At 39.7% G+C, this 25587-nt stretch overlaps 1 protein-coding gene across 2 annotated transcripts in view; it reads left to right on the top strand.

The window, feature by feature from the left end:
* The window catches only part of RNGTT (RNA guanylyltransferase and 5'-phosphatase), a 180700-nt gene that overhangs the window by 140757 nt on the left and 14356 nt on the right, over positions 1-25587 (top strand). Inside the window, exon 14 of one of the 2 annotated variants that reach the window (XM_084514322.1) lies at positions 8000-8066. The exons of the other annotated variant lie outside the window; for it this stretch is intronic. Coding sequence (XP_084370448.1) covers positions 8000-8066 — 67 coding nt within the window. The remainder of the gene's footprint in view (positions 1-7999; positions 8067-25587) is intronic. 2 annotated transcript variants of the gene reach the window in all.

Raw genomic sequence — 25587 nt, 5'->3', positions numbered from 1 at the left:
AGAATCTTGGATATATTAAATCTGGGTTTGGTGGTTTATTTCACTTTGATTATCAAATAATTATTCCCAGAAATCATCCCCAGAGCTTTTCTTTTAGTACCTCTATTTCTGCAGGCATTTCATTTAGGTAACTTAAAAAAAAATAGTTTCTGACTAGGTTTTTGTTTTTCAGTAGGACAAACAAATAGGCTAGCTTTCCACAGTGCCCCCATCTTCCTTAGTTATTCCTTCTATTTCCATAGATGAAGTGAATCTCTTGAATTTTTATAGGATTTGTACTTGGATATACTTGAGATTTTGTCACCACTACCTCATTTATTTCTTCCTTCTTTATCTTATTTGATATTAGGAGTTTAGTATATTAGGATTAGGAGTCCATTATTCTTAACTAGCTGTGGAGACAATTAAAATGTCTTTATTTTGACTTTGGAAAGTCTGTAGTTAGATGCCTTATTTTATGGAAATCTCCTATTGTAACGTTTAGCATTATGGCGTCAATTTTTAACTTAATTCTTTGTGTTGAATCTGCAAGCTTTGTGCGTTTTGTTGTTTTAAAAGATGGCCAAGCTGTAAGGACCTTATGGGATAACCTAGAAGGTGGATTTACAGAGTTGCAGTGAATCCACTGCTGGGTACGTGCCAGCTCTTGTTTCGCAAGATGTGGATAAATGTGGGGAGAGCTGCTGCACAGCCCATGTCAGGAAGTCTTCCAGCAAGTTGGAAATAGTTCCTAACTGCTGTCCTGTATTTCAGTGAGATGAGAGGGATGATATTCAGAAAAGAAAAATTGAGGTTTACTATCAGAAATAGATTCTAATAGTGAAATCTCTCAGACTATGTAATAATCTCCCAAAGGAAAAGGCAGACAGCCTCATTTTTCAGATAATTTATGGCCAGCCTGGCCAAATTGCTCATTATACTACAGGGAATAATATTCCATTGGTGGAGGAATGGCTGTGATTATTTAATGGGTACTTTTTGTTTCTATTTACTTGTCCTTTCTACTTTTTATGGATAAGTTGTATGTAAATGGAGTCAAAATGCTTCTTTATGTGATTTGCTTGCAAGGCAAAGCCTGGACAAACTTTAAAATATTATCAGCACCAGGCATAAATGCAGCAAACAAAAGAAAGTCCTTTTGGAAACATCTAATGGTACGGTTAAATTTATAAGTACAAGGATGTTTTTTGAAAATCTCCATCTCTGCATTCATGTATAATCTTTCCCCTCAAACAAAACAAAATAATAATAATAATAAAAAAATAAAAAGCCAAAAACTCGAGCAAGAATAATGTTGATTAAACTCTCCTAAGTCAAAGTAAACCTTGATACCAGTCACTTTTATTCTTTTTGATCTCGATCCCAAACCACTTCAAGACCATTGCCTCAAATACGAGGTCCTTTTGTTTTGCAGTTTGGAGCTCTTTAAATGTCATTTTTATTGGGTTTGGCACATAGCCGTGGTGAGGTTATTCAGTGGCAGCATGTCTTTCAAGGATCAGTTACTTGCTAGATTCCTGCTATCAATACTTAATGACAGACAGTGATTTACTGTAGGAGTGATGTAATTCAGTGAAGCCTTTCAAGTAGGAAGCATGGGAGCTTTTCCTGTGGAGGGCAGTTAGCATGTAACCCCGATATTTTTGCCCAAGTTGTGTGTGTTTCAGAAAGCAGCATGGGTATTAATGCAACTAATAGCCTACGCCGTTGGAATGTCGTAGTGGGGAAGGCTGAGGGTGGTGAATTCAGTTCTGTAGCTTGTGCTGCCCGCTGCATTTCCTTCTCCATGAATATTACTTAGAATGCAATTCAATGCTAATTGCTGTCACCATTAACTTGGCGTGGGATATTCTGCAAATTCAGAATTCATGGAATGGAAAGGTTTTGCTTAAATTACCTGGGGCATTTTACTGCAAAGATGATTTTAACATTGTAAAATTGTTTACAGTCTATTCTTTTAACACTTGTACCCATTCCCAAGGTTTTTACTTTCCAAGCTCAAACACATTCCTTTTGCATCTCTTCTATATAACCAGCTCTGCTTAATGGCTTTTTGTAGTCACCGCATCTATTTTTTTTTCAGTATGTGCTCATAATTTGAGGGAAAATGTCCTAAATCAAATATACAATCTTTTGCCTGTTCTTTACCATGATGATTACACTAGAATAGCATATATTTGTCCATCAACATTTTATTTTTCGTGCATGACTGATGAGTAAAAAAATTGTCATAATATTTCCACTGCCTAAAAAAACGGTTTGATAAATACACCGTTGAATGCAGGGAAAATCTCTTCCGTCTTATACGTGAAATCCCCGCATTTCCATTGTCGATATTCAACACAAAAGATTCACTGCTGAATAAATGTAAACTCTCAATACGTATATGGAGAGCCGTACTCTCAATGGCACTCAAGCAAAATTGCACATTGTTTGCTAACCATATATGCCTGTCAGATTAAATTCGAAAGCTTATCTACACAGATTTTTTTCATATTTTTATAGGATCCTGTTATAAAAACTTCTCTATTTTATAAAACCAAAATTTCATGTTTTCAGTCTGTTACTGTTGCACCAGCCTTTGAGACAAATTAATAAAATAATTAACTTTATTCAACTTGAAAAAAACATTAATTCTTCAGAGTATCAATTTTTATAATTCCCTTTTCATGGTTTTCTGATTTTTTTGTTGCATTTTCCTTGAGTTTGATGCTCCAAGGAAATACATCCTAAGAGTTGAAAAGCAATAGGGAATGATTGGCTTGAACAAGAAGCAAACTATAATTGTAATGTTGCTGTAGTAGAATACAAAAATATAGTTCAGGAGACTAAGAAGCTGCTTCTTTTTTGTGGTTAAGATACTGCAGCACAGTGTGCTGTTGTCCCTCGCAGTTTAAGTGAACACAGGATAAATGTAGTATACTTATTGTATTATTAAGAAGACATCAGCAAGATTGTGTGGATATGACAGCTGTTCTTCTGTGCCCTGGTGCTTTATTTGTGCTCTAGTCATAGCTCTGAAATAATTAGTGTGTATAATGGAATACAAAATTTGTAAAATTACGTATAAAAGTTGCTTTTATCTTCGAAGGTATGCGTCAAAGCCATTCAAATACTTTTGGGAAGTGTAGTTATTGAACTCACAAAGGGTTGCTTCTGCTCTCAGGGCAGTTGTTCATTTGTGTTTTTAACTCAAAACAGTCATTTCTGCCTAAAATGTGACAATGTATCAGGAGAGATTTTTACAGATAGTTAAAAGCATACGTAGAGCATAACAATGAAATTCTTTGTATGTGCTTATCAGAGAGAAGGTATATTTTAAAATGTAAAATTGGTCAGGTAATAACTAATATTAATCCCTTCTCCATAGTTATTTTAAGTGTGGGAGTTTAGCATGAGAGAGTGGTCACATTGATTTTCCTAAAATTTTATCTGACTGTCTAATTTACATTTTAAACATCTTTTTTTTTTTTCTTTTTCTCATTCCAGCCTTAATCATTCACTAATGCATATGCAGAGATACTCTTAGCAGTAGAGGTATGGCTGTGCTCAAGGGTCAGTAGCACTGCTGAGTGCCAGGATCGCTTTTTTTCATTCAGTTTTGTTTCACACCCAGTCCATGCTTGGTACACAGCTTCTCAGGACTGAAACCTTTTCACCAGCAACCTCTGTGAAGACTGCAAATGTCTTTTGGCAGCATGTGCATGATGAAGTGGTTAGATCAGATCCTCAGTCCCATTTTAGCCACCTGTAACTGCTTCTGACTGTAAAATGGAATTAGAGCATGTATCTTAATCCTGTTAATCAATGAAATCAATGCTATTTTTGTTTAATAGTATCTACTAGGGTGAAATCCCTTCCATGCAGACACCAAGGGTATTCCAGGTGGTTGCAAGACAGTGGAGAAGCAGACAACAGTCAAGGATAAAACCAGCAGTACAGAAGCAGTACAGGATCCAGTGAGTTATGTGAAGTATTGAACTATTCATCAACCACGATGGCTGTCAAGATACATTTTAGGATCGCCTGATACAGATCCTGCAAGATACCATTTGATAGATTGTCATAAGTTGGATTTGGATGAACGTTACTGAGGAAAATCAAGGGAGAAGTTGCATCTCCTGTTTCAGACGGGTAGTTAATAACCGGAGTGTAGCTGTAGGCAGTTCTGCATGCCTCCTGCTGCTTTATTTCATGCAGCTTTTCATCTTGAAAAAACAGATGTCTCAGGCCCATCTGCCTGCTCGTGTCTCACTGTGGCATTTCCACCTCCCTGATGCCATGTACCTTACCTCCTCTCAGCCCCTCTGCCGCGCGCGTTGGGTTTTTTCTCTCCGTGCTCTCCATGTCCCCGGCCTGCCCGCCCTCTGTGCTAGAGCTGCGAGTCTCGGCGCTGCCCCTGTGTCCCCGCACGATGCCCCACGGGTGTTGCAGCAGAGCAAGCACAGGAGCTGCTGCCTCGCACAGGAGCAAGTTACCGCGTTCGGCTCACCTGCAGTAACTTGCTCCTGTGAGAGGTAGCGGCTCCTGGCTCCACCCCTGCTCCTGCATTGCTCTGCATGCCCCTTTCTGGAAGCACACGCTCTGCACAGCAGCACTAGGATCCAGACAGTCCACTCACTCTTTTGTTCCAGATTCCCTGCTGTCTCACTCCTCCTTATTCCCAGTTTCCTTTCACCCAGCCCTTAATCCTGTTTTCTACTTGTTTGTATTCACCCCCTCACATCACTGTTGCCACCACTCTTTTCTATCTCTGTGTCCTACCACACTCACTCCTGACTGATCCTGCAGTCAGCATCCTTCATGGGCACATGAAGCCTGGCTCCTACAGCTGGGGTTTTCAAAACGCAGCCATGCTTTGGGTCACAGAAGAGGCCAAATCTCGGATTTTGAAGGCAGAAAACAGGTCGCTTGGCGGTAACTATACGACAGCGTTTTCTTGGTACTGGAAAGCCCTGTGTGACCTTGGCATTATTTTGCCAAAAGTCAGAAATGGTCCCCATACTTTTTTTTTTCCTGGTGTTTTTATACAGCCCTAATAGGCATGTCTGGATGGATGGTTGCTCAATTTGGTATATGGGACGGGAGGACAGGGACTGTAATTCTCTGTATGGACAGCACATCTGAAAGAACCGCTGCTGTTTGGAATGACATTTCATACTTTTGTTCTATTTTATTATTACTTACCAAAAAAAAAAAACCCAAAACACTGTATTGATAATGTATTGAACAGAATATACTGCAAATAAAATACACTGCAATCTGTAAATTAATATGATTAGTTTAGGCAACTTTGTATATTGCTGCATATTTTAAAGTAAAAGTCCGTGTATGTACTGAAGTGCCTGTAGACATTTGCTTTTTTGATTATTTCTTGTAATTTTAAGGCAATTATTTGAATGTCAAGTCCAAATCTGATCATTGGACTGTGAAACCAGTGCAATGGTTTCCTAGGCTGGTATTGATCTCAGACAGTGAAGTCCAGCTGTTGGCAGTGCTGGGCTTGGGGACTGCTCATGTGGTTTGGAGAGCAGAACTGTGAAAATGAGAAATTAGATAAGAAACAGCTCTGGTTTTGAGAAGGCATTGGCATAATGATCCTAAAAGTGTTTATACTAGTCGTGAGGCTTGGAATGTGTTGATTGCTCAGGCTGTTTGGGGCAGGGGGGAATATTTCAGGACATGAAGTTGTGTTCATTTTGGGATGCTCGTTTCAACCATGAGTACTTATGGTATGGAAGACGGACTGGCTTTGTGGTTACGACTCCGAACTGCAGAACTCGAGAGGAATTGTGAAAACTAAAGAATGTGTCCTTTCATTTAAGTGAGATACAAGTAACTTGCACTTCCCTAAAAATTTCCCAACATCGCATTGAATTTTGAAGTGACTTGTGAATACAGATCAAATTTTTTTTAAGTGAAACACATTTCCGCTGAGGTGGTAAAAGGTGAATAAATAGTAATAAGCTTGTACTTCTGTGTCATTATTGGTCATAAAAGGAAGGCAATCTTTGCAGTGTGTTTGCTGGCTTTGGATGTACACCAGGGGATGGCAAGTTAAGTAGGGACAGCTATGTTGTATTCAGAAATGACCAGTTTTAAGGTTCCCTAGCTGTTCATTACCTTTAAATAAAGCCATATAAGGACTCAAATTTATAATGATCTGTCATTTCTTTCCAGTACAGAAAACAACATAAAGAATAACCACGTGAGAAGAATCACAGTGTATATCACTTCTCTTTTTTTGGTCCCGTACTAGAAGTGTAATTGGCGTCATTTGTTGGCTTGTTTTTTTTTCTTGGCCTTAACAAAACTACACATAATTTATTTATTTTTTTTAAGAATACTTTGTTGCATTTAGTTGCCTCTTATATGGTGGCATACCCCAAATCCTTTCTATGGATTCTCTTTTTAACCTTTTTCACTGATTACTTCACATGTTTCTTTTCATTTAGAGAAACCTTAAATATTTTCTGAATTTCCTTTATACTCCTAGGAGAAGATTTGATCAATACAGTGGCTTTTTCAACTCCAGAGACCTGTGTTCTAAATGAATTTAACTTATTGTGAGTGAAAATGAATTTGACATGCTCATCCTGGCTTCTGTATGTCAATACTGCAGAACCATTGCAAAACAGTACAGGGCTTCCAGAGCAGGCGCACTAATGGGCAAAGTGAGAAGGTCGCTTACCTGTCCATAGTATGACTGATTTGCTCTGATCCTCACTAGTCTTTCCTTCCTTTGGGTATTTCCGTCAATACCCAGGATATTTTTGTATACAGTATCTAATTACAAAAGGATTTTGAAGATGATACATGGCTTGACACCACGTCTTGCAATCTGTTTTATATACTTGAGTGTTTCGACTTTGCCATTTTGCTGAGTTCCACCAATTCCCACTGTTAGTGAACCAGTTTTAAGGTCAAGCGTATCAGTTTCAGAACTGGGAAGAATCAAAATCATGCTAAGACGTGTTCATTGTGTGAATCGAAGGTCAAAAGAACAAGTTGCTGTCATCTACGTTTATATTTCCTTTTGTTTTTAAAAAAAGAATTGAGAATGGTGAGAAATTAGTTGAAAATGACAACCAGATTATATGCAGAAAAACAAACAAACCATGTAGCTCACTATGAATTAAAGATATATACATGATATGCATGCCTAAAATACAAATTTTATTGAAGAGAGACACCTTTTGCCTTTGCTTAGTGAGGGGATAATAGCAGTAGTCCAGTCTGAACAGCACAACTATCTCATGCGCTTTCAGCTGGGCGCCTTCCCTCAGTGATGGGCTCGTCTTCCTGTTCTTAGGAGTGGCCTCCTAATGGCCCCCTGGTATTGGGAGTTGGTGTAGTAGTAACACTGACTTGCCCAGTAGCTGCAGAAATCAAGGTAATTCTTGTTAAAAAGCACCCACGTTCGAGTCGACTTATCCCACTATCCCTTTGAATCTTGGTAGTGCCCCTAAGGACTCTATAGTTGAAGAGAAGAACTAGCACAAACCAGATCTAGTGCTCTTTGTATTTAGGAAGCCCTTAGACAACACAGCAGAGATTCTCCATTATTTCTCTTCTTTTAGTGATGTCTTTATAATACTGTGCATGCTTTTATTTGTCCTAATCTTTGTTAACTCTTAGGCCTGCTGAATGTATTTATTATTAGCCTGTGCTCTTGCTGTCTCTTTGTCTCTAAGTTCTCCAATAAATAGATACGGTACATTCCTGCTGTTCTTGTGTCTTATTGAGTGACGTTCCTCACAAAGGAGCCTGTGAAATTATTTTGTTGAAGAGCTTCTTCACAGTAAACACAAATTACCAGTGCATATCCATCTTTAATGCGTCCTTCCTTCTTGTACTTGTTCAAGTAGAGTTGCGTAATTGTGTTTGCAAAGGTAGCTCTTGCTATCATAATGAACTCCAGGAACAACTAATGGGGATGCAAAAAGTTCATGGATATAAAGTGATATCTTAAAAGACTTTTTTTTTTCCATTTTTTTAGGCTACTCACCCAGAATGTTGGTCTTCTTTATGTTGGAAACTTTGACAGACCTTTTGCACAAATTAAGGTACGATTAACGAGTAGGGGGGAAGGGGCCATTTAACTGATTTCACTTCTGTATGTTTTCAGTCTTAATATAGAGTACTTCAAGTGTATCGATACAGTTCCAGCAAGAATAATGCGAAATAGTGCAGTTTTTGTGTTGTTTACCATATTCTGGGTTTTATTTTAGTTACAACTGCATACTGCGTACTTAACTTGTCAAAGAAGTTTAGTTTTTTCCTCTTGCCGTTTGATTAATTTTGACTCTGGTTTAATTATGAGAAGTAAAATGTTCTTTTAGGTTACCTTGTCAGTGACATTTCAAACAAAGCCACTTTGGAACTCTGTAATTCTTCAAGTGATCCTTGACAGGGAAGGATTGCAGTAAAAAGCACAGATTGTTTTCCCAGTATTATTGGATTTATTATGAGAGGCTCATACAATTGCTGGAAGATCATCTGTCTTGTGTGACTTACTGTTTCTTTTCCTTCAGTTGAACTACAATAGTTTCACATTTCTAATTGCCAGTTGCTAATTAGTTATTTTCAAGTCACTTGCAAACAAAAATGTCTTACAAGGATATACGGTCTGCTTCTGATGAGCATCGCTGGGATTTTCCTTAGGAAAGAGAGATAGGCATTAGCATGTCAGTCATTACAGTGGGATGTGGAAACATGATCTCTATTTTAGAATGCCGAAATGCTCTTGTGTCCCGAGTGATACCACTAATTACTATGTATCCTGCACTCTTGGCAACGTTGTACCCTCCATTGAGTGTACACTCTTATGCCTCTCAATTTTAAAAGCCTTATTATTTTTACACCAAAATGAAATTTAATTTCTAAAACTCAAATGTGTGCCCTACCTTCAGCCTTGGTACTGTTTTCAAATTGCTTCAAAAGAACATATGCTTGCTTTTCGTCCTCCCAGTTCCTACATGTATATTACTCAGTTTGATAATCAAACAATCCAAAATGTTTTTGGCATGAAACCTTGTATTGAAAGAAGTTTCTTCCCAAATTAACTATTTTTTGTGACAACCCTTTTATAATAGTGCTTGTTTAAATGCTTTGTATAAGTAAATAAAAGGTACAAACATAAAAAATACAAAAAGATACCGAGGGAGTCTAAACTCACTTGGTCCACAAAGCTAAGTGTAATCACCTTGTCGTCTCTGGAATAAAAGATAATCTGTTTTAATAACCTACACCTCTACAAACTACACCTTTGGGTGGGTAATCTGGCAGTTGTCCACCCAGTGAAGGTCAGTCCTCCTTTGAGATGGATGCCAATTTTGTGAGGGCTGCCATTAGGCTCCATCCTGGTAAGATATTATCCTTTATCCATAAGCAGCTAAGGAGCGAAAGTGCCTGAGGTGAGTGATTATTCCTTTTTATTTTTTTTTTTTATATTATTTTTAGTTTTAGGAACTGGCCTCTCTCACAGTCATCTCTTAGGAGTTACTTCCCTCAGCTTCCCTTCCCAGAGTTAATCAGGGAGCTTAACCCTGCCTTGAATGACTAATCGTAGGTGTTCTCCAAGATGTGACAGCATTTCTCTTTCGGAGTGCTGTGCAAGTGTAATTGCTAGGCTGAGGAGAGGAGGTAGAGCCCTGGCAGGTCGCCCAGGCAGCAGTAGAAATATTTTGTCCTTCCATGGAAAAACGACTGGCACGATACAACCAGCTTCTCATACTGTTCTCCCTTCCAAATTAGGCCCCCTTCCCACCCTCACCTACCTCATCCACTTCTAATAATGAGCAGCAAAACGAGGGGGGCAGTTCTGCATGGCTGGGAAGATTTTGTAAATTCACTATTGCACTCTGCAGCCACTTCCAGTTCGCAGCAGTACCGTCACCCTCACTTGCAGCCAAGGAGAGGCCCTTCTGCTCACACCTCCAGAGCAGATCCTGTGCAGGATCAAACTGCAGGACTGTGTGTCATATTGTGAGTAGGGAAAGAGTGCAAAACCAGCACATATGCAATGCATGCATCCAGTTTCCTGCAGTTTGCATCCAGGGGCTTCTCTGGTGGAAGTTGTACCTGCATGTTTGTGCAACTTTTGTTGGATCTTCTTCTCTGAATGTGCCTGAGTGATTTTCCACTACATTTTCAATATTCAAAGTCATACTGTGATTACGAGTTATAGTATTATTTCTTTTAAAGTGATACTTCAGTTTGGTTCAACCTAAGCCTTATGTCAGGAGAAATGGTTAGCCATTAGAGTGGTTATTCTCTATGCATGACTTTATCCTCTCTTTCACATCACCCCCAGTCTTGTATTTTCCAAGCTACAAAAACTTACTCTATGCAAATCTCGTAATGGCTCCAAGCCATTCAACATCTGCAATCAACACCATTTAAATTCTTAGTATCCTTGTATGTTTCTCTTGTTGCATTTTATAAGGTAGGCAATGGCACAATTTTAAAGATAGAGGCTCAATTATATTTTCTTTAATATTTTCTGTTCATATCATATATATATAGTGTAATGCTTGGTAAATATCTGATATACATTTAATTTGAGTGCGTTCATATTAGACTTTGTAATTTATGTTGCTGTAGTCTCATCCTAAATATTGCGTTTGCCACAGAATAGGCAATCTGGATATTCAAAATAACTTTCAGTTACCACCTAGGGAAAACAAACCTTATTATCTGCTAAATTAGTGTAGAATATAGAGACGTGTTTGAACAAGCTAATTCCACGTGGCTGCTCTCTCTAAAGAGTAATGTTTATTTTTGGAGCTATAGGTGCATATATGGGCATGTATTTGCACACTGCTTTGTTTCATTTCTGGTGCTAAAGGTAATCCTGAAGTCCTCGTTTGTCTCAGGATCATTTCTTCTGTGGTTTGCAAGCAGGAAATGATGCACAGCTAACAAACACAATGCGGTTCTTTAATTCAGACTCCTATCTGATTGCTTGGAGAGTCTAGAAAATGTCAGCCGCCCGACAGCAGCAGAACTGAGTGATGAGGCTGCAACTTCTCAGAGATATTCAGCATCAAAAGTGGGGAATAATAATTCAGGTTAAGAGACAGTGCTGCTAAACAAAATGTGCGTGCTCTGGAAGTGTGCACTGGTCCCTTGGAACTGTTGACACAAGCTTCTCTCATTATTCCTCTAGCGGTTTTTAGGTTTTTCATACGTGGTTGCTAATGGTGCCATCAGTTAAAAGACTTGTGAACCAAACTTTGTCCTGGAATATTTATATATAAGGGAGAGTCTTTGCAACCTTTTATTTGGATCTGCTTTTGCTCACTGTGTGATGGATTGGTCTCTCTCGATGTATAAATTACCAAGTCACGTTCATTTGCAAACATCCGAAGTATTAAGGCCTTCTATTAAGATATGGCATTTCTTGCCAAACGTGTGCATTAAGGAGTGCCCCAAACCACTACACTCCTCTGTCAGTGTAGATTTATTGCTCTAAGTGAACCATTATTTTTACAACAGTACTTCCAATGCATTTTTAGTGCACTTTCAGTAGGACAAATAGGAGTGTTACCAGCTCTTTGAAATATTCATAGTAAACATATAACCTGCCATGTTAGTACTCATAAATTCATGTTTCAATTTACGTACATTTAAAAGATTGCAGAGAGAAGCTCCTTATCAAAGTGTTTGTTTGCAATTGCACAGAAGTTTTGATTTTCCAGGACTGTACAGGAAGATAATTGTACCAGTGTCTTTGATGATGAAGTCTAGAGATGGCAAGTCTGTGAAATGGTTTCGCAATACTGATGCCTCTTCTAGAGATGATTATTCTATGTCTTTTTTCCTCATATGCAGTAATTCATTAATATTTATATATATTAATATTTATAATGTTTCTGAGACATAGATGAACTGGTAAGATTAACTGAAATTACCTATCTCCTGGCTTGCTTTCAGAGATATTAGTGGTAGTGCTTGATAGATGTTTGATCTCTGTGCTTCATTATACAAAAGGAATGTGAAGCATTCACTCCTGAAGTTTTTGAATCCTGTATCTAGTAGCAGTTAGATTAGAAGATGTGAAAAAAAGAGTGTTTTTCTGGCTAGAGGGATCTGCCTGGAATTTTTCTTTTTCTATAATGTAATATGCCTGTTTGTAGACACCATAAGATTTTGTATGTTGCTACTCTGAACAGAATTAATGATGCAAATCTTTAAGTTACTGCATGAAGTTTGTGGTTGCTCTTGTTCTGGAGTAATACTCAGTGGGTTTCGGTAAGTTCAATAGCTCATAAAAGCGATGGCTGTTCCGGTTAGCTGGTGAGAGCACTAAGTGAATTAACGATTTGAAAGTCAAATTTGCTGTGGCAATGAATTCCCATTTTGTTTTCAAGGCACTGCCCTTTAAGGTTATATTAAAGGAATTGGTTTCATATACGGTAGTTCTTATTTTTTTGTTTCTGAATTAAATTATTCTAAATGACTGTTTGATTCTAGCATCTGTTCAAAGGTGCTCTAGGACAATTTCAAACATAAATATGTTTGCTTTTTGTATCTCTTCCCATTTAGGTAGCTGTGTTGGTAATCACTGTCATATTCATCTGCATTCATTCTATGAACTTTGGAACAATTCAGTAATTTGCACTGCTTTGGGATCTTATATGGTCACTTTTATTAATTATTTCTTGGACAAGAAAGCTGATGAAATGACAGGATGACATCAGTTGACATTAGCTGGCAAACTTTCTTAAATCTATTTATATGAATTATTGTTAGTGTTCTTTTACGAACAGTGAAGCTGATCAAAAATTTTATCATACAAACGTTGTGGTTAGAAGTAACTAATGTCATTATGTTCCAGCATACATAATAGTCACATAATAGTGATGGAAGGGTACGTTATGGGATTTTTAACCTATTTACAGAACAAGAAGTCTTTATAACGTGCATGGCCCATTGCTTTTCAAATAGAGATTTAGTCAATGTAGATCAGGATGAGAACTTAGCTACACTATATCCACTAATTATAAATTCTATAGAGGAAATGCTATCGCTTCACCAATTTATGAGGATTGAAAGTTTGTGCAGTTCAGTTCTGAGTTGCTCCTTGGATTAGGGGAAGCTGTTCAGTACGCTGTGTTCCCCATTATTAATCAGTAATGAAGCTTCTGGCAGTCTTTACTATTGCGTTAATGACTAGTTTCATTTTGGGCTCTTAACACAGTAAATTACCATTTAAATAAAGATTAATTACCGCTCTTTTATTTTTAGTATTTTAAGAGTAGTTATTAAAAAGTTACGTAATAAATACTACTTTGTTCAAAATAGAATTGTTCCACTTTGTGGGATGTGAGGGCGGGTAGCGGTGCAGAGCGTAGTTTGGAAATAGCGACGGGTTCTTAATATTTCGCTTCTCTGCCCAGATTGTGAAAGTTTTCGGTTTGCTTACGGGGGATTTTCTGCCGAAGTTAGAGCAATCTTCCTGTCAAGGACTAGTAAAGGATCGAGCTCTGTACCACGACCTGCAGCTCGGTAGCCATTATCTGAGGTTTTATTAAACTGCGGGGCGGTGTGGCTGAGCTGGCTAAACCTCCCACCTATACTTTGGGACTGCAGTTTGGTCCCAAGCTATTATTTGCCCAACCGTCTAATTTTCCCTCAGCAAATACGCTTTTAACTTGAAACGTGGTAAAGCAGAGCAGAGCCCTCGCGGGGACAGGCCTTGCCTCAGGATCATTTCTTGCCTCAGGATCTCAGGTGGTTGCCTCAGGATCATTTCTCTGATCGCCTCAGCACCAGCAAGACCCTCCAGGCACAGATCTGTCCACCTTTACTGTGAGATCTGCAGGCAGCTGACCGGTGACTCAGAGAATTTACTGCAGTGTTCTCAAGAGCTGAAGCAGCTTCAGCGTGGCTGTTTCACCTTTCTCCAGACGCGGGGGATGAACTCATGTCTGAGAACCAGGCTGGACCTCGTCTGTGACTCCTTCAGCGAGATTGACCAGCTCTAGGTGATTGCTGAAGTGATTGGCCACAATTTTCAAAGCAATCTTTTCAAAAAAAAAGAAGACAACAAAGGCATGACTTGGTGAAAGAGGTGCTTTCCATAGACCTTTTCTTGAGGTAGATTAAGCTACTAACTTGTTGACTGCAGCTGGGATGTTTTCCCTCCCAGGGTGCCAGTGGCTTCTCCTTCCAATTAGTGTGATCTGCGAGCTTGGTGGAGTGCCTCTGCCCAGCCTAATCACAAAGGGCAGATGTGGAGAGCCTTGGTAGGGTGTACAGCTCTTCAGGCTGTCTGGAAGTTTAGGAGTAGGGTTAGTGCACCTTTCCCCATCCACTCAATTCCTGTCCTGACAGAGCTCCACAAAAACAGCGTCGTGTGTGTGGTCTTTCAGCAAAATATGTCTAAAAGTTTTCCTTCTGTGCCTGCTGGTAGACAGTAATGGTATGTTGGTACTCTAATTACATGAGGCATTGCTTATTGGCCTTTGCTAAATATTGACAGAGGTACTTGCTTGCAGTGCCACAGCAGGAAAGGATTTCTAGTTTATCACCATGAAGTCGTAATCTGAGTGTTGCTTCTGCTGCTGCTCCCTGTATTATTTTGTGCTGTTAGTGCACTTTACGTGAGATCAAATGCAGTAGAATAAAACATAAGAATGTCATGCCTTCGACTCAAAGAAAATAAGTGGTTACCTTGTCGTATCTTTGCAGTTCCCTCTTGTCACCATTACCCTAACCATCAGTTATTAGCGTGTGTGGTTCTGTCAGGCAGGCCGTGTATCACTGGTGGAGCTACCCCAGAATTAATCTTGAGAACGTGCTTAGTTATTTTAATAAGTTAATAATTTTACTGACGAGTTTAGTGTGGTTGAGGATTACGTGTACAGAAGTTGAGGATTCATGGACTGATTCACGTCCTGATGATGACAGTCTGAAAGCAGCGCCAGGACAAAAGAGAAGCAGCCCAGGGAGTGACTGAACTTTGGCTGTAGGTAATAGGCTAGGATGAAACCTAATAAAGTATAAAAATATGCAGTCACAGAAACAGGCACATCTGCCATCTTCTGAAGCTTCCTCATTTGTCAGTGATGTGTCTCTGAAAAAGCAGTGGTTGTTTACAGGGGAGCTAAGAGAAGTGGGTTTGGTGCAGCCATGGAAAAAGGCAAATGCAGCCCTAGAACCTCTGGACTGAGATGTTCCTGAGAAAAAAGAACCGGGGATTTATCTGTAGGTTCTGGTTGCTCACAAGAAATACAGGTTTGTTTGATGTAGTTATTAAGTGATAGATCACTTAACATCTGAACATACTCAAAACTAAAACTGAGGACCAGTGATAGCAGTAAAAAAAAGCTCTAAGGAAGTAGAAAACTGCCCTACCCATTGAGTTTGTATCCTGTAAAGAAGATGAGGGAGAGGCTAGAGAGAATTCACTGAACAAACTGAAAGTTAGAAAGTGTTGTAAGGTGCTCGCAAGAAATCACGAGCTGCTGATTCCAAAGCTGTGTTTGTTAAAGGTAGCAAATTTAGCTCCTTTTTTAAAAATAGCATCCTTTTCAACTATTATTTTGAAAATTAAAAAACAAAACAACAACAACAAAAAAACAAACACACAAACATATGGCTTAATTCTTTATCTCTTGACTTCCTTTCACTTCTCCACATGTTACCGTTCTTTGTTGCAGTTTTTCTCAAAAGCAGTTGCTAACACCTAGGGGCAAGGAGTCCTGACTGCCCACGTGTTTGTATATGGAATATTGGAGCCCTCAGCCCTGCCTGCCAATTGCAGACACTAATAATATAAATTAATAGCAATATATTTTGTGTGTCTGTTTATATTACAGTAAGTGCCAGTGTACAGTGGGCACGTTTGCTCTCTGCAGGCACGCTGCAAAATAATAAAAAATACTAAAAAAAAGCCAGCATCGGAACTGGTGATGTAAACAGAAAAAGAATAACAACGAGGAAATCTGCCTGAGCGCTGGGAAAATGAGGCAGTTTATTTTGTATGCTGTCACAATCGCTGTCCATAAGAACAAAATGTTAATGAGCTATAATTTCATAAATTCCCTGTGTTCTGCTGGATCAGATAGTCCCCATTTTGCTTTTTCTCGTGATTATGCCCATGAATTTAGTTAACAAATTTGTTCTTTGTCAAGTAGAGAGTGTTCCATAGAAGTCCACAGAATTAAGAAGATTACCTCTGCAGTTTTCTGTTGTTGCTGCCAATAAGATAGAATAATTGGTGCTTGGTTTTGGACTATGGGTTTTTTGTTGTTGTTGTTGTTGGGGTTGGGTTTTTTTGGCAGCTTTTGTTGTTTCAGCATGTAGTAGGTTTTTTGAAAATCCATCCAAGTTTGTTCTTGCTAAGCACAGGGTAGGCTAAGCCTTCTGGGAAGATTAAAATAATAGCTAATTGATTGTAGATTTCAATATACATTAGTTTTCTACTTCTGTATTAACAGTTTAAGAAAGAAAATATCTTCAAATGCTTATAATGAGTATTGTAAAAATGAACAGATTGTAATTTTTAAAGCCTTCTTTTTCCTGGGTTGCTTTGGAATATAAATACATCCAAGCGAGAGAAAATTAGAATGATAATGCCTCATTTTCCCAAAAGCTTAAAAAAAAAAAAAAAGTGCTGGCAAAGGAACCTTGTGAAGTTTAAGAGAAGCAAATGCTGGGTTTTGCATCTGGGACCAAACGTCCCCCTGTGGCGTTCAGGCTGGAGGCTGACTGCCAGCACAGCAGCTCTGCAGGAAAGGGCCTGAGGGTCCTGGTGGCAAATAAAGATAAGACCAAGCATAGCCTGGTTTGTGTTAGCTACAGCAGAGCTGTCAGATCAAGGAAAGCCACTCTTGTCCTCTACTCGAGCATTTGGGATGCCACATCTGGAGTAACTGCATGCTGTTCTGGAGGCCCCAGTGCAAAAGAAGTCTCCCATCTGGAGTGACTGCTGCAGGGGGCTGTGAGGAAGGATGGAGCACCAGGCATAGGAGGGAAGGTTAAGGAAATTGGGTCTCAAGAAGAGAAGTCCATCCTTGGAGATTTTCAGAATTTACCTGGAAAAGGTCCTGAGCAGCCTGACTCCTCCTTGAAGTTAGCCCTGCCTAGAGCAGGACTTTGGACTATTACTGCATTTACTTCCAGCACTTCCATTCTTAGCATCTCTTTTTTTTTTTTTTTTTTTTTTTCCTGTTAAACGTTTACCTTTGTGAATGACTGATTTTTCTCATAATATCAAAAATATGAGGAAATGCATCTTTCTTTCCATTGAGGGCTAGAATTGCATTACCTTCCAGAGATTCTATAGTCTTCTTTCAGAAAACATTTTCTTCACTCTAGTAGTTACTTAGAAGAAAGGGCTGTTTGGTTTTGTTTTTCCTTTGAAGCAATTTTGCAGCTCTTTTTATGTAAGGAGACAGTATGGATTTTTTTAATGGAGTGTGTGGTGTATGTTGAGAATAAAGAGCCTTCGCTGCCTTAACCTGAAAATCTGGGAACATAAGTGAAACTGAGAGATGCCGCTGTTCTCTGGAATGCCTATAAAATGTAAGAGGTTTATAGATTATTCAGAGCCACGTAACTAATCTTAAAGAGAGCAAGGAAAAAAAAAAAGTAGTAAAATTTCCTTCTCCTCCAGTCTTGTCTGTGTCCCTTGTTCCACAGCGACTCCGAAGCAAAGTCCCTCAAAATTAATCCTTAACATTATTCATGTTTTCTTCTTTGCTTCATTTTGAGTACTTTTGTCATAATACCTGTGAGATGAAGCCAACCAGCTATTCTTTATCACGTTAGGGATGGTTGATTTGAACCTCTTGGTTTTGTCTCATTTGATAAATAATGAGATTTGAAACCAGCAGTAGCTAATGGAAGTGTCATCACGCTTTAGGTTTTGTGATTTTCTGTTTTTTTGTTGTTGTTGTTGTTGTTTTTTTTTTTTTTTTTTTGTGTCTCTTTTTGTCTTCATACAGAATTAATTTGCTTTCTTACTGTTCTGGGTAATTTTCTAAATATTTTACTACAGAACTGAATCACAGAATATCCAGAGTTGGAAAGGACCCACAAGGAACATCGAGTCCAAATCTTGGCTCCACACAGGGCCACCCAAAAATCAGACCATAGGTCTGAGAGCATCATCCGGTCTCCTCTGCTCTGGGCTGAACAAACCAGGTGATCTCAGCAGCTCCTCATACATCTTGCCCTCTAGACCCTTCACTATCTTTGTAACTCTCCTTTGGGCACTCTGTAATAGTTTCATGGCCTTGTTATACTGTGACACCCAAATCTGTGCAGAGTGCTTGAGATGAGGCATGGCACTTCCCAATTGTGAGTAGTACAATCATAGGGAGAACTGGATCTTCAAGTGATGTGCAGATTGTGCTTACAATGGTATAAAAACAAACTATGTAAATGTTAAGAATCACAGAATCACAGAATTTCTAGGTTGGAAGAGACCTCAAGATCATCGAGTCCAACCTCTGACCTAACGCTAACAGTCCCCACTAAACCATATCCCTAAGCTCTACATCTAAATGTCTTTTAAAGACTTCCAGGGATGGTGACTCCACCACTTCCCTGGGCAGCCTGTTCCAATGCCTAACAACCCTTTCGGTAAAGAAGTTCTTCCTAAGATCAAACCTAAAACTCCCCTGGTGCAACTTAAGCCCATTCCCCCTCGTCCTGTCACCAGGCATGTGGGAGAATAGACCAACACGACATGCAGCTTGTCTCATTATTAAACTTACATGTGCTAATATGCGAATAGTTTTTTTTTTTTATAATATTTTTCCTTATTGAACAGAAGGGTGAAGTTGTGTCACGGAGCCACGGAGTTATTGCTCACTGCCAACTGGAAATTGCTGGGGAAGATGCAGGGAGCGAGAGGTTTGTTTTAGCACTAAACAAGCACAGGCCGTGCAGGTTATTTCTCATCTGCATTGCATCGATCCCTCATGCTCGTCACGGTGGAATAACCAAACAGGTCATTGTGAAACTGCCAAATTCACCATGTCATGGGGCAAGCAGTGTTTTGTAGTCCTCCCCATCTCAGTCACGCTGTTCTTTCCCAGGCTTCCATGCCTGAGAGTATTCTGGCTCCCATGTGTGAGCAACTTGGGACTGGCACCGGTCATTGTTTTGCTTTCTTCTGTCTTACAAAAATCATCTTGTGCAGAAGAGGGATGATTTGTCCACGATGACTTTAAGCTCTCGAATGTGGTAATTTGTTGCTGCAGCTGTTACCGTGCTATAATTGCATCCTGAAACCTGTTTGGGTGTGCCTGTCTATATCGAGAGCATAATTTGTTCTGAGTAATTGAGGATACCTTGCTAACAGCTGTTTATGGGGCCAGCTCCTCTGCTTGGGTTGAAACAGACTGTTTTTCCTTTGATGCAGACATCCTCACGCTCAGTTTCCATCGATGCGATTGCATTTGCATTTTCTTCTGAGTAGAATTCAATACTCAAACAGCAAATGCGCTCAGGCTTCTCAGAGTTGTAGTCAAATTTAGGAAACTCATTGTAGATAGTGTCTTCTCAGAGAAAGGGGTGTCCAAAATCCGTGTGTCTTTATTGTGTCCTTCAGAAATTACTCTTTTCATGCCATATTTGTTATTGATTAACCTGTTCTCGTTTTCGAAATCAAGCCTTTGTCTTTCCTTTCTGCATTAGACCAGAGGCTTTTGTTGGTAGTGCAGGCAAATGAAATAAAAGGAGTAGGATGGATAATGGTCAAGGGGGAAGAACAGATAGAAAAATAATTTCTAAATAAAATGATAAAAATCAGACCCTATTAGAAATCTAATAGAATGCGACAATGGTAAGGTACTTGTCCAAAGTCTTTAGGTCTTCTTAAAATATTTATTAACAGCTAATTGGTTACAAATACCATGAGAACAGCCAAGATCAGCCTTGAGGGGGGAAGAGAAAGCAAACTGTTGTTTTTAACAGTTAATAGGCAGAATAGATCTAAATTTGGTAAGATTTTTAGGGGTGAGTGATTTTGAGTCTGAACTGAACAAATGAGGTTGCACTTGATAAATGAGCTTGAACTTGTAGTACCTTTGCAAAATGCAGATGATAATCTCTTTACAATAAATTACTCATGAATAAATCAAGATGTTGAAGTTGCAGAGGGTGAGAGATGGTATAGCAGGGCAATTCTTAGACGAGGATATTGTTTCTGAGACCTTTCTTTATAAGGTATATAAAGCTCACGGTGAACACCATGAATGAGAAATATTTTAAATGTCAGATAGCGATAAGATTGGAGAAAAACAGTTGGCAAAAATTATCGTATTGAGAGGTACTGCGCTGTTTTTAGGGCAAGTAAAAGGCAAATGCAGATTAAATTTAGATAAATGGAAAAGAATAGGCCCGCGAACAATAACAGAGAAGGGAGAAGAAATATCAAATGAGATAATTATGCAGGATATCAACCTACAAAGGAAAAAGGGTTGTGGATAATATCCTGTCTGATTATAATACCCATAAAGGAGGGCAGTTCCAGCCACCACGTGCTCCACAGGCTCCCTGTATAGCCCATGGAAAATCGTTCATTCCAGAGGGGGGAATCTGAGAGCCTCCAAGAGCAGAGCCTGGCCGGTGCCTCGCTGGGTCTCTTAAATCGATTTAGGGGTGCCAGTGTCCCTCAGTGGATTACATACAAAGCTAGGTCCTAAATTTTGAGTACCTGAAGTTATGGTGCAGGTACTTTCGCTGCTTGTAAAGACAGGAATAAGAACAAATGCTTGTTGTACAGCGGTTTTAACTACAAGTGAGCAGATCCAGTGTCATATACCCCACGCACTGGCATGGCAGCTTAAATTTCACTTCCACTACTGCTAATAAATTTCCATAAATGTATTTTTTTTCCACCATTTGCATCCTCAAATACAATCTGTAAAACCTGAGATGTCCTTCAATCTTCAGCTCTGTTAGACCTCTGATGAGCAAGCTGGTGACTCTTACCCAGGGTTTGCTGATGAAGGTGGAATGAAAATAGATTGTGCCCATGAAAGGCTGTCCAGCCTGCAAAAAGATGAGATTCCATACTAATAAAAATAAAAATAAAAGGATATTTATCTCCTACGCAAGGAGCTGATAAGTAGCCCATGTACGGTTTGGAGAATGCCTCTGATAGCTGGAAAGCCGTAATCCTAGGGAAAAACGAAACTGTATGTCCACAAAAAATCAGGTATGAACATCTGTTTGCATTCTGAGGATCACAGAACAGTTTGGGTTGGAAGGGACCTTACAGACCACCCAGTCCCACCCCCTGCCATGGGCAGGGACACCTCCCACCAGCCCAGGTTGCCCAAAGCCCCATCCAGCCTGGCCTTGAGCACCTCCAGGGATGGGGCATCCACAGCTTCTCTGGGCAGCATGTGCCAGGGCCTCACCACCCTCACAGTAAAGAATTTCTTCCAAATATCAAATCTAAATCTGCTCTCTTTCAGTTTGAAAGCATTACTCCTTGTCCTATCACTGCACACCCTGCTAGTAATTCAGTCCTGTATGTGTATAACTCGCGGTGAAATATTTTATTAAATGAATTTTTTCATCAAATTGACTTTCCTGTGTATCATTGCAAGGCTCACATATATAATTGCTTGGCGGTGTTCCAGAATGATTACAGTATTTGTAAATTCTCACATCTGAGAAAGAGGAATGTGTACTAAAACTCAGTTTAATAATAGAGATAGAGTATCTTGTTATGTAATAGTCAACAAAAACATTATTTATTTACTTTTGTTTGACAACAGTAAAACTACTGCAGCTCTATCTTCCTAGCATAAAGTGAGAATAAAAGTGAAGAACAACGGAGCTCAGTGGTGCTATTATATTTCAGCAAATTGAAGTTTTCAAAATGCCACTTCTGCTTCTCTCCAAAGGGGGGGAAAAAAAAAGAAAAAAGGTTGATTGTAGAGAAAATAGCATGTTACATCTTTGGGAAAAATAACGTAGAAGTATTTGAAAAGGAGAAATCAAAGATGTGGCGGCGTTGTTAGAAGCATTGTGTGGACGTTCTGTTGGTATTGAGAGGAGCTAGAGATGTTTGCATTTACTGGGGAGGAAACTGTAAATATGCAATATTGCTTTTTATGTTACTAACTTCATTGAGTTACTGTTTAATTGGTACATTGAAAAATTTCTGCCAGTGACTTTACAACTGAGTGCTGTAATGAAATGTCACTTCTTTTCAGAAAAATGTTACTTTCTCTTGATTAGCTGAAGTATTAAATTTGTTTCAGTAAATGAATCTATTGATTTTAGCTTAATGTGTTGTAATAAAAAATATTTGAGTGTGTTCTCAGTTGGTAGATTCATGAGGCGCTGCGCTGGTCCTGTACAGGCGCTGCTGTGGGATTTTTTATCTGTTCCTCCTGCATCAGGCAGAGAAGTCGGCATTGGCACCAGAGGGAAATAAACACCCCGGTTCTGCTGGAGGACATTTCTCTCTGTTCAGCTCTGCAAAAGTCATCCACGGGCTTTTTTGCACTGGGTCATCCAAGACCCAGTGGGAGGGAACGAGGCTGTAAGAAAACAGAGCCTCTTAGTCCAGCTCTTCGCTCCAGGTCTGCCAACCCGCAGGCAGCTTTTCAGAGGTATTTATGTCGTCCACGGGCTGCTCGGCCTTGGGGAGCCACCCACTGCCTGCATATTAACGCTGCGTCGCACCAGAAATGAAATGCCCGATTAGTGTCATGTGTTAGCCTATCTAGGTGTAATTTAATGGTGATACAGCCAAGTGCAGCCCAGCTTCTGCTTCGTTTCGTTAGTGGGTCATGGCTAGCCAGGCTTGGTTGCTGACCACCGGTAGCAGCGGATGAGCTGAGAATTAAACCATTTCTTTTCTACACACACAATCTGTGAATAAACATGGGTGGGATGTAGGGAAGAGGCTGGTTTACAGCAGAAACAGTGTACAGGAATATACAAAAGCAAAATCAGAGACAATAATGCTTTCTTTTACACGGTAATGCAAGATGCTGCTCACTGTATTTTTCTACATCATTACGCTCTCTTTCCACTGGTCACACTCTGGCTGCCATTAATGCACAGAAAAAGGTTTTGGAGTAACTGAACTTCAACAGCAGGAAAACAAAGGACATCTCTGAATAATTTAGAAGGACATTTAGAGATCAGTGAGTCAGAGGTTTTGGACTTAAACTACCGAAGTTAACACTAAAGCAAACAGACTCTGAATAAAAGCTTAATTACTAGCTTGTTAATATTTCATTCAGAACTTTAAGGAAAAATCTGTAATTAGTAATTAGCAGTTATAGCAGGAACCTACAAAACAGGGCTTTCGGTTTCAATTTGGGTTTTCCCTAGTGTGCGCGCTCTGGTCTGACAAATCAGCTCCTTTTTGCTTCGGGCTTTTCAACTGTAGAATTATGTATATAAAAATCCTTATCTAAAGAATCCTAATGAAGTTGGTTTAATGTAGAAAAATACACTTTGAGATGACCAGAGTTGCCAGTGCCGTTTGCTCTTCTTTCCTCTTTCCTTAGCTCCTTCCAGCACTGCCTGTTCTTGTAGGGAAAAGCCTTTAGGAATTTATTTCTTCCAAGTCCTTCCTGGCTGGGCCATTCAGTGATTGATTGTGACATTGGCCGTCTCTAGAATGGGTTTATGATGTTACTTGTAATGCTGTTACATCATGTGGGAAGCAAATCAAATTTCTTAAACTGTATTTTTTACAGCACTAAAGTTGTTTCAGCCTTGGGCCTCAGGTGGAGGAGGATGGCCGCTCAAACAAAACTTGAGCACAGTGCTCAAATTCTAATTTCTCCGATTTCTGGAGGGTTTAAGAGTCAGCCCATCAGGAAGCGTTTGCAGACCAGAGCTGTCTGAGGAGGTTTTTTTGGAAAGGACATCTGCTTAGAAAACCCAAGCGACTTTTCTTGGATTTGCTTGCCTTTGGCAGCTGCTGCTGGTTTGCTGAATAAAGTCAAAGTTTGTGAGCAAAGCCAGGACAAATGTGCTCGTCTAGAGTGGGCATTTCCAAATTTCCTCTCTTTCAGGGGTTTGGCAGGTTCAAGTTCCAAATGCGAATTTTGTTAGAGTTCACCATTCAGAGTTGTAACCCTGCTAGTTGATGGTAAAAACTCCACTCAAACAAACAAACAAAAAAATTGTCTAGAAACGTTTCTGTCCAGACAGCCCAAAAGTTCATCAGTGTCTCGGACCACATCTGGTAAAGCCATCTGAGGCCAGTTGTGACTCTTGCAAGGCTGTGACCATTGCGTGTACCTGTGCTCTCCGCCGCCTTGTGATGACAGCAACTGCTCCACCCCACATCCATCACAGTGCTGTCCCTGCAAATCTGTCTTCCTAAATCTGGAGATTCTTCAATAATGAAGGGAGAGCAGGAAGGACCCCTCCGTTGCCTCATTTACCAGCAAATTTGTGCTAGTGATGGATTAGCCCTTGCTTACCCTCCTTTGAGGCGACTGACCCCAGCAGCTGACGGGCACCGTCGAGCCATTTGCAGCATCTCAGCCACCATTAGCTTCCCTATCCAGCCCTTTCCGTTCTGTAATCCCACAATGATTTTTAGATAGCAGGTCATATTATAGCGAACATCTTTAATTGCTTTTGAAGAAGGAGGAATAAAGATTTCTGTGATTTAAGCCTCAAAGCCAGTTAGGCTTTGAAGTTAAAGGTAAACTACTCGAGAAGGGGAGGGAGTTCGAGCCAGCTCAGCACTAGAAAGGCAGTCGAGAAGTGAGGTAGGGCAGTTGAGGACTTAGACCACAGCAGTTTCTTTGATCAAAGCTGATTTTTGAAAGTCTGCATTAAGCCAGTAGCCATTAATCAGTTTATGTTGTGATGTATCAGGAATGAAAAAAGCTAAGAGCCTGTTTTCCTTCTAATTGAAATCACAGAAGAAAGAAAAATACAATGAAAAAGCCTTAACGTGGCTTTCACAGCTCTTTTTCCCCACCAAATCTTTGCGTTATTATTTGGATTTTCTGGTATTACTGAATAGATTTGTTTGGCTCTTCTTGGCTTTGTGGTTTTTATTGTTGCAGCGTTTCATTAAGGCATTTATCAGCTTCCTCGCTTAGGGGGTTCCAGCAGTCACCTGAACTGATCCAGTGAGACGAGCTACAAAAGTCAAGGTTGTCGGTGTTGCAAACTCTGAGCTCAGCAGTCGGGGGTAATCCTGTCCCCTCAAAATGAGGAGGTTTTAAAAAATGGTTGTAGTTTGACATTTTTGTTATCCTGTCTTTGAAAATTTAAAGGTTCTCGCTTTCTTACAGACACAGAAACTGAAAACTTTTTTATTTGAAAAATGTGTTCTGCTGTAAGAGACTGGTGTGACTTCAAGATCTGGCACTCTTAAAGGCACTGAATATTGCACAGGGTGTGTGAAAGCTGCAGTGACCAAGGCTCAGCTGTCTTCTTTAGCTTGACCCTCTGGTTCTTAGGAGAGTTGGTTGATGACAAGCCGTTCAGTCTAGTGGAGTGGATGGGAATTGTCTGAATTTTTATTTCCTGCAGGTCCCTGATGCTCCAGTATCAGATTTATGAGTAACCAGACATTGCCTCCGAAATGTAAGATGGAAAAAAATTGACTACTTTTTGTAAACA

Source organism: Aythya ferina (genome assembly GCF_964211825.1).
Source record: "Aythya ferina genome assembly, chromosome: 3".
Classification (NCBI taxonomy): Eukaryota; Metazoa; Chordata; class Aves; order Anseriformes; family Anatidae; genus Aythya; species Aythya ferina.
Note: the sequence above shows the minus strand (reverse complement) of the source record. Positions and strands in the feature narration are given on the sequence as shown.